Genomic DNA, 14,680 nt, shown 5'->3' with positions numbered 1-14,680 from the left:
AAAAATAGAAATGGAGGAATCTGCCAAAGGTTAAAAGTCAGTGGTTCAAAGGCAAAGGATAGATGATGGTGAAGCCCTTGAAATGGTGCCCGGGTTGTATGGTTGGTGTCTCAGCACTGATCCACGAAACAATCAATGACTCTGGCACTGCTTTTCAAGTGGGCTCGAGACCACTCGCAGGTGCTCTGTCCAAGCACATAGCAACTTAGGAGCAGCTTGAATTCACTTCTGGCTGTGGACTGGCTCTGAACTGCAAAAAGGCTGCTGTCTTCCTTCTCATGCAGTTGGCCCTTCTCTTCTCAAAGCAAAACCAAAACCCACTTTTTAAAAATACCTGTTACAGGTATGGTTTTTTCCAGAGCCATAATACCCATGTGACTCTTTTTTGCACACAATTCATCAAGGTCAAGAAGTTTACAGTTTTTTAATGCTTAATTATCCTTTCTTGTAAAATGCCTTTTCCAGGATAGCAATCAGACCCCTGCATTAACTCTTTAAGGGACAGTCTTTTAAAACACAAATTCTTCCAGAATACCCTTGCTCCTTGAAGATGAACTATTTTCTGTGATTGAAGTGTTCATGACAGACACCTAATTTTTAGGAATGCCTGGTGCATGGCAGGCCTGACATGCCCTCCTGCACCCTTCTTTGAACCAGGGTTGATCCGCTGGCTTGATGGTAATGTAGAGTGGGAAATATGCCGGGCCATGTGGTTACGGCTTATGGTTGAGTGCAGTTCTGCTGCTGCTGTTGGCCCAGAGCGCTTCATGGTAGCCCAGTCTTGAGTTACTAGATCTGTTCGAAATCTATCTCATTTAGCACGGTGGTAGTGCCACACAATACGATGGAGGGTATCCTCAATGCGAAAACGGGACTTTGTCTCCACAAAGTCATTCCTGCTGATGCTGTAGTGGACAGATGCATCTGCAGCAGGCAAGTTGGTGAGGATGAGGTCAAGTATGTTTTTCCCTCTTGCTGATTCCCTCGCCACCTGCCGCAGACCCAGTCTAGCAGCTATGTCCTTTAGAACTCTACCAGCCTGGCCTGTAGTGGCGCTACCGAATCACTTGGTGACGGACATTGAAGTCCCCCACCCAGAGTACATACTGCACCCTTGCCATCCTCCAACATGGAGGAGCACCGATTCATCAGCTAAGGGGGTCAGTACTGGTAATTGGCAGGAGGTTTTCTTGCCCGTGTTTGACCTGGTGCCATGAGACTTCATGGAGTCTGGTTTCGATGTTGAGGACTCTCAGGGCAATTCCCTCCTGACTGTATACTACTGTGCCACCACCTCTGCTGGGTCTGTCCTGCCAGTGGGACAGGACATATCCAGGGATGGTGATGGTGGTGTCTAGAACATTGTTATACTCACGGAATCTACCTTAAAGATAATGTCAGGCTGTTGCTTGACTGGCCTGTGAGACAGCTCTCCCAATTTTGGCACAAGCCCCAGATGTTAGGAAGAAGCAGGGTCGACAGGGCTGAGTTTGCCATCGTCATTTCCAGTGCTGAGTGGTCCACCCAGTTACATTTCTCCTTGACTTTGTAGCGGTTTGATACAGCTGAGTGGCTTGCTGGGCCGCTTCAGAGGGCGTTTAAGAGTTGACCACATTGCTGTGAATCTGGAGTCTGATGTAGGAAGATGTCATGATGGCAGATTTCCTTCCCTAAAGTGAACCAGAAGATTTTAACGGCAATTGACAATGGTTTCATGGTCATCATTTAATTTTAATTCCAGAATTTTTTTTTAATCAATTGAATTTAAATTCCACCATCTCGCCATGGTGGAATTAAAACTCAGGATAGTTGGCTTATTAGTCTGGTGACAATACCACTACACCTCCGATACTAGTATTTCGAATTAGACATTAAACCAAGACCGTCTCTTAGCTTATGTGAATATAAAAACGCCCATCATGTTTTTCAAAGAGCAGTATGAGAATTTTCTTTGTGTCTAACATTTACCCTTCAACCAACATAACCAAACAGGTTAATTGGTCATTATTCTCAGTGCTGCTTCTAGAGCCTTGCTGTGCACAAATTGGTTGCTGCTTTTGCATTTGTAACAGCACTGACTATACATCCAATAAAAATATTGGTGAGAAAGTATTTTGGGACATCAAGAGATTCTATATAAATATTTCCTTTCCCTTTGTGTTACCTAAATTCTGTTGCCTGTGTCCTTACTCTCTGTAAGTCCTATTCACCCATCGTCCCCTGTGCTAGCTAATCTACATTGGCTTCCAGTCAAAAAAACCTTTAATTCTTATCCTGATTTACTGGTTCCTCTGTCCTCACAACCCTCCGACATATCTGCACTCTATTTCTGACCTCCTTAGCATCCCCGATTTTAATTGCTCGTCATTAATGATCATGCCTTAAGGTTGTGGAATTCCCTTTCTACATCTCTCTGGGCCTCTCTCTTTCTCTGTCTCCACCTTTAAGATCCTCCTTAAAATCTACTTCTTTCACCAAGCTGCCCTAATATATGGCTCAGTAATTCTGCTGTGATGTATCTAGGGACGTCTAATTACATTAATGCTGCTATATAATTACAAGTTGTGTCATCCGTGGCTCAGCGGGTAGCACTCTCACCTTAGAGTCATAAGGGACTGGGTTCAAGTCCCACTTAGCAACTCGAGTACTAAAACCTGGGCAGTACTGAGGAAGTGCTGCATTATCAAAGGTGCTGTCTTTTGGATGATGTCATAGAGTAATAGAATGAGTACAGCACAGAAAGAGGCCATTCAGCCCATTGTGTCTGTGCTGTCTCTCTGAAAGAGCAATTCACTTTGTGTCACTCCCCTGCCTTCTCCCTGCAGCCCTGCACATTATTCCTTTTCAGATAATAATCCAATTCTCTCTTCAATGCCTTGATTGAATCTGCATCCAGCACACTCTTAGGCAGTGCATTCCAGATGCTAACAACTCACTGTGTAGAAAAAGTTTTTCCACATGTCGCTATTGCTTCTTACGCAAATTACCTTAAATCTGTGCTCTCTGGTTCTCAATCCTTCCACCATGGCAACAGATTTTCCCTATCAACTCTGTCCAGATTCCTCTCAATCCTGAACGCTTCTATCAAATCTCCTCTCAACCTTCTCTTCTCCCAGGAGAACGACCAAGCTTCTCTAATCCATCCATACAACTGAAGTTCCTCATTCCTGGAACTACTCTCGTGAATTTTTTCTGCATTCTTTCTAATGTCTTCACATCTTTCCTAAAGAGTGTTGCCTAGAACTGGATACATTATTCCAGTTGAGGCCAAACCAGTTTCGCACAGTTTCATCACCGCTTCCTTACTTTTGTACCGCTTCCTTACTTTTGTACTCTATTCCCCTATTTATAAAGCCCAGGATCTCATATGCTTCATTATCTACTTGCTCAACCTGCTCTGCCACCTTCAATGATTTCTGCAGATATACCCCTGGTCCCTTCGCTCCTGGACCCACTTTAGAATTGTACCCTTTTATATTGTATTGCCTCTCCTCATACCAAAATGACTCACTTCACATTTCATCTGCCGCTTATCTGCCAATTCCATCAACTTTTGAAGCTCTAGCCTATCCTCACAATTCAGGTGTTAAACTGAGGCCCCATTTGTCTGCTTGGCTGGATGTAGAAGATCCCTTGACATTATTATGAAGAAGAGCAAGGTTTTATCCCTGGCAACCAGGCCTCAACTTCACAAAAAACAGACTATCTGATCATTATCACATTGCTATTTGTGAGAGTTTGCTGTGCAAATTGGCTGCCATGTTTCCTACATTGCAACAGTGACTGCACTTCCTGAAAGTACTTCATTGACAGCAAAGCCGCTTGGGACATTAGATGGCCATGGAAAGTGCCTTATAAATGCAAGTCTTTCTTTTCTTTTTAATTAGAATTAAATGATTTTTCCTTCATATGGCCTTCCAGCTTCTCAGCATCACTAGACCTGAAGTTGACTTAATCTTGTGTGGTTTTCTGAACAAAAGTTGGGACTATATTGTGGCACCAATGCTAGACTTGTAAATTAATTATTTGCAGCTAAAACCTAATAGAAATGTGAAATTATAGATTATTTTAATGAACATTCAACAAGATAGTTTCTTGATTTTATATTTATAAATGTGGAGATGCATGCTGTCAATTTTTAGTGATGGACAATAAATGCTGTCCTAGCAAGTGACACCCACATTCCATGAAAGAAAAAAATGTTTTATTTCAGTGGTTTCTTGTTCACATAAGATTCAGCTTTGGGCCTTTTCCCCATATTCCACTGAAAAAATGGAAAATAAATAGTTACATTTATATAATGCCTTTACATCCTTGGGATGTCCAAAGCGCATCACAGTCTATTAATTACTTCTAATATAGTTATTGTTATAGTGTGGGGAAACATTCATTAAATTTACGCAAAATAAGACCCCACAAATAGCAACCGAGAAAAACTAAACTGCCTTTAGTTGTGTTGATTGAAAATAAATAATCATGCAGGATGCTGAGAGAACCTCCTGGCTTTGCTTCAAATAGTGCCAGGACTTCTCTCATTTCCACTTGAAAGGGCAGATGTAACCTTGGTTTAATGTCCCATTGAGGAGCAACACCCAGTGTCACACTCTTCCAGTATTGCACTGGAGTGTCAGCCAATGTTCTGAAAAACTAACTTTTTAAAATGTCAGAGTTTCAGCTTTTTGTACACTGAGCTTTGTGAATCACTGGCACTCTTCAGTATCATTGTGCATCAAAGCTTTTCCCAATTAGATCTGAAAAGAAGTTAAAGTGGGAAATCTGTTTCTGTTTGGTATTAAGGCCACGTGTTTGCATTTATTTTACAATATTTACAGTTACAGTGAGCCACAGAGCTAAAATTAAACTAACTTCAATACATTATGAAAATATAGGACAATTGGGGCTGTGCCAGGTCATAATTTCTAACTGTAATTTCCACTAATGTGATTTTCATGATGGTGGACCAAATTCTCTAGAGGGATTTTGAAGGCACTTTCAATAAAGAGATGGGAGGCACTAAAGTGTCCTCCGTGCTAACAATAATGCTGAATGTAATACATGGAATTTTTATTCTTCCATAAACAGAATATTTAATTACAAGTCTTTTGAGTATTAAATTAATCCTAATCGCATCTCATTTTCACCTGTGCTCGTCAGTTTCTCACACTTTCGTATTTAACAGCTTGGTATTAAGTGTTATCCATATGTTACTCCATCTTGACCTGTCTCCCGTTGGTAATACATATGCACACTTCTCCTGGTGGTAAGATAGGATAGTCAGGGTGCATTTTGTGGTCTAATATTTGTCCACAGCTTCATTTTAGTGACTTCAGAAATAGTACAAAATAACCATCAGAAGAAGGTGGTTCATGTGATGAGCAGCTCCTTGCTGTTGCGTTCACTGCTTTTCTGGTTCAACTTTGTTCTTGCTGCTTGAGCTATTCAAACCTTTCATTTTTAATTTATTCTAGCCTCAATTTTTAAAGCAAATTATCTTAAGGCTTCATAATTTTAATGTTACTTGATAGATTACAAATTTTTCGATCAAAAGATTATTTTGATACTAGTATGCTGCACACAATTTAGTGATGACCTGTAATCATGTACTGTGGAAAATGTCAACTAATTGTTTTATTCATTTGGTAGTACAGAATGTGAGTCTTGCTGAAAAAACAGACATGCTGTTGAAGCTTTCCATCTTGCACTCATCAGGGCAGTTTGCAAGAAAGCCAACAGTAAAAGATGCAACAATTTTTACTGCATGAGAAGAGAGTGCTGATTGGTTGGCATTTGATTGGTAGAGGCTTTGCCATGGAGAATGCACCAGGAACAGTTAACTGCCAAGCTTTTGTTCAAATTCAAACCAGACTGATTGCTCAAGACATTGCCGTGGGCACAGGGAATGGCTGTCTCGCAAGTTTTTGCTTGTTGAAAAAGGTGCAATGCAGGGATGCACTCCTTCAGTCTGCAAAGGGGACAGAATCAGAATCCACTTGCCAACCTATCAGCATTCTCTTCTCGTGCAGTATAAATTGTTGTTCCTTCACAGTTGGTATTCTTGCGAACTTTCCTGATGACTGCAAGACGAAAAGCTTCGACAGCTTGTCTCTTCTTTCAGCAATAATAATGTAATTGCTGAATGTGAGGTAAAGTTACATTATATGTACTAGTTTCATTGAGATGAGACTGGCTTACAGTTATCACATCTGTGGTCTATTATACAATGTGCTTTAGTACTGGCCACTTCATATATACCTGCTGTACAGAAATGTTTAATGTTCCTAGGGTGTTATTGTAAATGAAGGGGATTCATTAAAAATTGACTAAAGCCATAAGCATTTTGCTCTCAAGTATCATATGAAGTAGGGCCTTACATAGGCTTTCATAACAGTTAACTTATGTCATGTTGAAAAATTAGGTTTGGAAGCATTTTCAGCATATTAAAATTATATATATTTTAAAAGTCTTGCATGCATTGCTTACTTCCTACCACATATAATTTTGTTACTTTGAACCCTAGTTCCTAAATTGAACTCTGGTTAATTATCCCCAGATGGTTATACTTTCTGCCAAATTGCACCTCTGAACTAGGTGGAGCTGTTCACAGGAGTTCCACACACCTAAACATTAGGTTTCTCATATCACACTATTGCTGGCCTGAGGTTGGACTTATTGTGCTCTGCTACAACCAGTCACAACCTGTTCTGAAAAATCATGAGCTTTCCATTTGGGATTTAGCAATCAACAATGCTAAGAAAACCCACTTGAACAAATTTTGGGTAGCTGTAATTCTCATAGTCAGTCCAGCAAATAAGAAATATTGGTGAGGAAAGGATTGAGTTGCAGATTTTATGAGCTGTTTGTGTATCTTTGACTGTAGCGTGAGCAACAAGGTTAGTTACATTGCACCACATTCCAATTCACGGAAACCCTTTTTTAAATAGATGTAGAACCATTGAAAGAACCATTTTCATTCAGAGACAAAAGACATATTATATCATTGACTATTGTGTCCAGGGTACCATTAAAGTTTATTTTAGTGCAGTGCTAAACCAACTGTTCCCTTCAATTGGCTGAAGTGTCAGACAGAGTGCTGAAACAAGCGCGTTTGTCCTATGGGCAGCTACTGATGGCAAATCAGACTGCAGCCCAATCAACCCACCAACTCTGTAAATATCAGTCCTAGCAAGGTGGCAGCAAACTTTTTAAAACAAAAATCACAAAGTAAATTTTAACTGTCACCTGTGCCAATTAAGGGATATTGTATCTCTAACAATTTTGTGAAGAATCAGCCTTACAGCATTTATCGTAGTGGATTGAGTTGTTTGCATTCGAGCTATAACTACAAAGGAAGTTGTCAAATGCATGCCAGGACTAAAGGTTTCTCTGCTTTGCAGCAACTGTTGCCAAAGTCATTGACCGATTTGATGAGGGGGAAGATGACTGGACATTTAACAGTAAACTGCGGAAACATGCTTCAGTTTTGCTGTCTGATACAGACAAGAGGTATGCTGGGCAGACAACCTCTCGAAAGGCATTGCGGGAAGAAGCTGGAGAGAATTCTTTGTCTGGCTGCTCAGGTAGGTGATATGCCTCAACATTTTCATAGTTTCAAGCAGTCCTAATAACACCATGTACCTTTTGGTTTCAGATCCACCTCGAGTAATAGCTGTAAAGTTCATATACTTTATATTACTGCATGCTTATGGGTAGATAATTGATATTTTGTTGTCACATGGTTATGCCTTTCTCCATTTTCTAACTTTAAAATGAGAGAACAAAAACTTTACAAAAAAGTCTTATAGTTTGAAAATAGAAATAAGTTATCAAAAATATGGTAATGTTCCTCTGTTATTAGGAATTCAGAGGAAATATTCAGTAACCTTTTCTTTGCACATTTCCATTTATTTTTAGCTACTGAGGATTGATTTCCAAAATGTTTTTTATAATTTTAATGGGCTATGTTTGGATTATGCAAAAATAAAAGTTATGCAATTTACATGGAACGTGGTAACTGAGTGTAGTTTGAGCTTTAAATATAACCTGTAATGGGAGTAGAATTCATTGCCAAAGCAGGCAGCTGACATTTAATTAAATAGAAATTATTGTAATGGTTGTAGGTCTCAAATACCTTGGAATTCTCTACTTAGCCACTTTAAGTCACTTTAAATAGAGGTGACTATGTGCTGTCCCTGTGAATTTTTATTAAATATTTGCTGGTCACAAGGCTGCACAGATCATGACTTTGCCTTTTGGAAGTTGTCCAGTGCATCTTGTTCATGGAAATAATAAAAAAAAACTATTTCAAGAGTAGGCATTGAATCTCCTTGAATTCTACCTTGCATACTGTGCAGTTCATATAGCTATTTATCAATGTTCACACTGTTTGCTTTAAACATTTGACGTGTAAGTGACCCCGAGTTCCCTTCATGTAAAATTTGCAAATACCTCATAGCAACTTAACTTAGCAACAATGTTCCTACCAAATTGGACCACCTGGCTAATTATATGGTTTCAATTTGTATAGCTGATGAAAAATTAATTTGTGTGAGCGCTGCCAGCCTAAGGTCTTGAGGATTGTTATTTCATCTACAGTTTTAACAAAGTCTTAAAAATGAAGGAAATTTAAAGAAGGTCACGTGGTATAAACATTTAGATGGGGAATTATGAATTATTTTACATATACATTTTATGTACACATTTAAAGGATGTTTGAGTTATGTAAAATATTTTCTAAGCAAGCAGGCAAAAGCATGAAATCTTATGAAACCAGTTTAAAATTTTTACTGTTTTGGGTTCATAATTATTAGATGAAGAGGAAGAAACAGTTGATGACTTGGAAAGCACTGAAAACGATGAAGACAACGAGGAAGAGGAGACCAATGTAGAGCCTTTGTGTAATACAATGAAAAGATGTAATTTTGACTTCCAAAAAATCAAGGATTTTGAGAAATTCACAGAAGGCATGGATGATATTGGGGAAAGTGATGATAGCAGTGAATTGGAAGATGAAGATGAAGATGAGGAGGAGGAAGATCAAGATGATGATAGAAATCATGAAGATATGGAAAAAGGGAATGTCACAGTAATGAAGTTCTCCAAGGAAAAAGTGGCTGAAGAGGTGGAGAAGGGGCAATCAGTAAAAAACCAAATAGGTACATTAATGTTTCCTTAGTACTGCTGACAATGTGGTTATTGTGGTCTTATGATTACTTTAGGAAATATGTTTTATGTTTAAAAAAAAAGTAATTTTCCTTTTTTTTTGATCTGTTACATTTTCGCTATTCACTACTTGCCACATCCTCCACCTGGTAGCACAGGTTTGAGTTGATCTGCAATTTTTCATAATCAATGTTATTATATGATTAGTTGAAGGGAGGTTTTTTCTGCTGGGCAGGATTGATTCTGCTAATCTTAATTAAGAATAATATTCTTTAAGGATCCTTCAAAGTGTTAATGGTGTTATGAGAGGGACATATTCAGGATGCAAGCTTCCAGGGGTGGGGTGGATGTTTTTAGTAGCTTTCTAGCCCATGAAGAGAGACTTGAGTTTTTTTTTTAAACACAAGTGCACCTGATGAAAGCTGTTCTGTTGATTCATAACTTTATATTTGTCTTCCCATCACCTCTTCCTCTCACCCAGCACCACCAAAAACATACAATTTGTGGCCTTATATTCCTGGTGCAGTTTGTACACTATCAAAATGTTGCAGGAAATCCTGGCGGCTTGAATTGAGCCTGGCAGTAATTCCTGTTGTGACAAGTTAGCTTTCTTTTAGTTGAGGCAGTATTTCTACTTTTAACAAGGATTGCCTTTAGCAGAATCAAAAAGGCATAACTGTTTGTTGCAGACTATGAACACAAAATTATTCTAAACTCCTGAAGATGGTCATTATGACCCTCGTAGAGACCTAGAACTATGAATTCCTAGGGACTGACTCAAAGGATCACAAAATTTCATGTTCTAAGAGCTTTACTGTAACAAGCACAGTAAAAGCAATATTGCCTAAACTTTACTTTTAGGCAACTAATACACTAAATTGCAGAAAAGATACCCTCCCTCAACTCCCTAAGGTGACCGAAACCCCCCCCCTGCTGCATCTGTGTTACACCACACATTCTGGAGAATTGTGTTCTTTACAGGAACCAGTTCAAAGTTACTCCAAGCTTCCAATAGGCTTGCTTCTGTCTGCTTCACTCAGTCAGAATGTCCAGTGTCCGTCACAAGTTGTTTCTATTGGTCTTTTGAGAATCCCCGTACCAGGGTGAATCTTCCAATGGCCTTAAATTTCTACTAGCCCCATCTCTTCAACCAGAGAACTTGCCCCCACCCTCATTCTGCTTGATGACCAACAGAGAATAGCCTTTTCCCCTGCAGTTTGTAGCAGCTTCTTTCTCTCCCTCTCTGAAGTTTAAAAAGAAGAATAAAGAACACTGCAGAAATGCCAAATTCTAGAGACAGGATTTCTGCAGTCTGTCAATTAATGAACTTACTCAGCATTTACTTAACATGAAACACATTTAAGTTGACTTCTATAAACCCAATGGTTGCTTAATAGTAAATAGATTTATCGTTCTTAATGGAGCACACACCTACACCCGTAGACAGATCCAATTTATACCAGCAGGTTGAAGGGGACAGGGCGGGATTCATACAGGAGGGAAACAATCTCAGCAGGGCCATTTGAACTTAGTGCTGAGTTCAAGCAGACCCCACTTTGGCTTTTGCAAAGGTTTTAACCTGCAGTGTGGAAGTCACAAATTTATGGATTAGGTATAAACGTCCTTGAAGGGGAAATAGAGTCTAAGTGTCATGATCTGGAAGTACTTTAAATTCTCTGCTCTTTAAACATGGCAAATTAACCTAAAGCTGTCAGTGAGAGTTTTAAAAAACCTGCTAGACTGTTTTGATTGACAGGCCATCTGACGTAGGTTCAAAGAAAAGCTAATATCTGGTTGCACAGTTTCAATGGAGGTCTTTGTTGATGTTTACCCAAGGGCTATTATTATGTCATTATGAATGCTTGGCTGAGTTTCAAAAGCTACAGTTATATCAGCAAGAAATTGGGTTCACAGTTTGATTGACAGTTTAAAGGGCTATTAAAGGATTAGCTTTCTTTATGGGGCTTGAATAGAAGTTTGTTTTTTTTTAATGAGATTAACCACTTGAGATTTTAAAGATTTGAATGGTTTCATGAATGAGTTTTTTTTACAATCAAATGTATACGAGTGAAAGCTGTATTTGAAGTTTTTTTTTAAATCTCCACCTGGCTGCTGAGGCCTGCTCATGGTGGATACCGGGTGAGTAGCTATGGAGGTGGCATGGGGGTGTAAGAGGAGGTATGGGGAGAGGCTGGGGTGAGTGAGGTTTATGAGTTGGCATGGAGGGGTGCAAGGATTGAGGGCTAGAGGGCCCAACAGTTCCTAAAATAAATGGGACAAAGCCCCAGAGATCTGAGGCGGACTGTCTAACCAACCTGCGTCAGCATTCACCTGCCCCCTTGGCTGTCTGGGATCTTCTTTTGGGTTTGGCAGGCCTGACTCGATCCTGCCTCGCATTCCTGGAGCGAAAATGTGCTCTAACGGGGCCCTTTAAACCGAGAAGGATCTGGCGTGTTGGGAAATTTCCCAACTCGAGCTACCTGCCTTGGTAGTGAAAATCCGGCCCAGTATATCCAATATATGCTGCCTATAACATTTACTGTTTATAGCTGAATTTCTGTGTAGCCCTCTATTTTAAAAAAAAAAGCCTAGAAATTCTTCAAGAATGCAAAATACCAGAGCCAAAATATTTTGTACAAACTCTCACCATGTTCACGTAACGGTAATTGTGCTTTGTCACCTTAAATAGACACATCAACCTTAGTAGAGAAATAACATTGTTTTAGATACTCTAATTTTTCGAGCTTATAAAATAACATATCCCACAATTGAACATGAGCAGTACCACTGGATATTAATGTATTAAAATCTTTGTCAGTGCATGTATGTATCACTAATGCAAAATCATCTGATTTTATCTATTCCTCTTAATCCCGTCTTTCTTTCCCTCTCTCTACTTTGCCCTCTGTACATAATTTTACATCAGACTAAATATTCAGAGACTTCCTGGTTTAGCCTCTGTGCTTCCATTAAAATCCTTCAATCTGATAGGTTAAGGAGATACACAGTTGTTTACCCTGTTCACACAGGTCCCAAATTCCCCATAGAAGACACTGCATTGAGATAGATTTCTAATTACTGTCAACATTAATTCCCCAGATGGTAGCCCATTTTGCTGGGCTTGCTGATGATGATTCAGGTAACTCGTCTTGGGCCAGGGAATTAAGCCAATTCCTTCCTAGCTAAACAATTGGGTGCCTCGCGCAAGTTACAATTAGTTGTGCTGAAACACTCCAATTTAGACCGGGAGAAAGAATGCAGCCTGAGACAGTAGAGTGTAAAGTAGTAGCAGATTTATAGACCGTGTTAATAAAGTTACCTCTAACCTTGCTAGGCAGTGTAAAACGCAAAATAAATTAGGTTACAATAACTTGCAGGCGTACTGCAGTTTATAATTGAAGACAATTGTCTCATCATTTAATCTTTTTTCCCCAATAATAGCTGATTAGCTTTGTATGCTCCCATTTATTGCTTAAATATTGACAAGGCAACCAGACTAAAGTAGGATGAACTAAAATAATCTGCATCCACTGTTTTAAAGCATTATGGGATCAAATACTTGAAGGACGAATCCGACTACAGAAAGCTCTTCTGACTGCCAATCAGCTTCCACAGCCAGACTCCTTTCCTACTTTCAAAAAGGAAGGTGGACCAGAATTTGCAACTGCATTGAAGGACAGTAAGTTGTTTAGTTGCATGTTTTATGTTGATAATCACGCTCATGTTTGATGACTTCCAGGCAGAGATTTTCATTACTTGTTGATATTGATTCTGTTTCTGACTGTGGGAATTTACTAGTTCCTAAAATAGCCAGATTAATGTTTAGGTTCCCCCTACAGACTTTTCAGTCAAAATCCACAACCAGGCTCGAATTTATTACTTGCACTGCATCTTCTTTTCTTCTGCTGCTTGTCGTTGATTCACTGTGGTCTTTGAAGTTTTGCAGCATTGCATCTCTTTATAGAATGGCAACTCTTCCACTCATCAATTCTGATGTTACAACTGAGGTTTGTTCTGGTTTAAGGTATATTTTATGATTTCACATCTATTATTTTATATTGTCCTCATCACGTCACACATCTACCCCAGCTGAAAAGACAACCTGGAAACCTAATGCCACCCAATAAAGGTGAAAGAAAATAGATTGTTCTTTTAGTAAGGTACTCAGTGTAAAGTTGTAAAAAAAAAAATCAAATTGAAATAATTGCAGATATTAGTGGTTTTGGTTAATCTGGGTTAGAAGCAAATAATTGATTTTGCAAATAAAATAAAATCAAGGTCCAGATGGCTTGCATTCCAAATTGCTAAAGGGAATGGGGATAGTGGAAACATTTGCCATAGTCATCCAATCTTCTTTAGATATGGGTGAGGTGACAGGATCGGAGAGTGACAAATATGATACCCTTATTCAAGAAAAGGTGACATTCCCACTAACTACAGATTGGTCAGCAGATCAGGTGGCAGGACCTGCAAGCTCTGTTGGTTAGAGCATGGTGCTTAATAACGCTGAAGGCTCAGGTTCAATCCCTGCACTGGCTGTAGTATTTCTTGGACCCTGCCTCTTCTATTTGATCCATTGTGCCATCCTGGCATCATTGAGCCACGATTACAGGGGTGAGAAGTTTGATTCTGATTTTTGGATCATGAAATTCCGCCCTTTTAAATGTTTTCCTGACCTCCAGGGAAGCCATCACTCAGCTCTCTCTTTAATCCACCACCAATTAAGACCAGCTTTCTGCGATTGGGAGGTGCAGAGGCCATCCCCCCCCCCCCCCCCTCCCCCTCCCAGTAGGTACTGCTGCTGTGTGCAACCTGTAGAATGCCTTCTTGCCTTGAGCCATCTTCCTGGCGCTAACTCTGCTGCGGGCGTCACTGCTGATGGACAGGGAGGGGAAGTGGGGCTAGAATTTGGGGACAGTGCAGAGCAGGTCTGAGGCCTGGGTTTTGGGGATCCATGAGGGATGGGGGTGCGCAGAGCTAAAGCCTGGGTCCTGAGATTTGGGCCCTGACAACCACTTCTCTCCCGCATCAATCAATGTTTTATTAAGGTTTAGGATTTGGAGTCTAATTTACAAAATATTTTCCTTTTATGTCTTTTATCAAATATCATTATAACTGCTTTTCCACCCCAGCTGCCCCACATCCAAGCAAGGTGGAGAAATCCAGGTAGGGGGAAATGAGTGAGTGGAGTGGGTGGGAGGGAAGGCGTGAGTGAGGGGATGTGGGATGGGCGTGACTGTGTGTGGAGAGGCAGTTTGGGAAGCAGGGTATGGGAGGCTTCACTGGGTCTTCAGTCACCATGGAGTATGGAGAGTTTGGCTGAAACCTGCATGAGTACATAAAATAATATTTTTACAAAGTACTTTAAAAACACAGGTTTTCATTTATATGATGTATTATGATATGTTGATCAATGATATATAAACATAATATACCAAATGTTACTATACTGCTTTATTGTTGTTTTGTTTGAGTCTGAGGCCATGCTAGTTTTCATGAATTTTTTTTTGTGTATATACGT

General features: G+C 39.7%; 1 protein-coding gene across 2 annotated transcripts in view; it reads left to right on the top strand.

Annotated features, from left to right (window-relative positions):
• Nucleotides 1-14,680, top strand: part of aatf (apoptosis antagonizing transcription factor) — a 98,034-nt gene that overhangs the window by 4,357 nt on the left and 78,997 nt on the right. For both annotated transcript variants that reach the window (XR_005944277.1, XM_041198150.1), the window contains exons 2-4: nt 7,395-7,577; nt 8,808-9,152; nt 12,701-12,838. Coding sequence is in view for 1 of the 2 variants with exons in the window: in XM_041198150.1 (XP_041054084.1) it covers nt 7,395-7,577; nt 8,808-9,152; nt 12,701-12,838 (666 nt within the window). In the remaining variant the exon portion in view is untranslated. The remainder of the gene's footprint in view (nt 1-7,394; nt 7,578-8,807; nt 9,153-12,700; nt 12,839-14,680) is intronic.

Source organism: Carcharodon carcharias, chromosome 10 (genome assembly GCF_017639515.1).
Source record: "Carcharodon carcharias isolate sCarCar2 chromosome 10, sCarCar2.pri, whole genome shotgun sequence".
NCBI lineage: Eukaryota > Metazoa > Chordata > Chondrichthyes > Lamniformes > Lamnidae > Carcharodon > Carcharodon carcharias.
The sequence above is the reverse complement of the archived record's forward strand: the minus strand, read 5'-3'. Positions and strand labels throughout refer to the sequence as shown.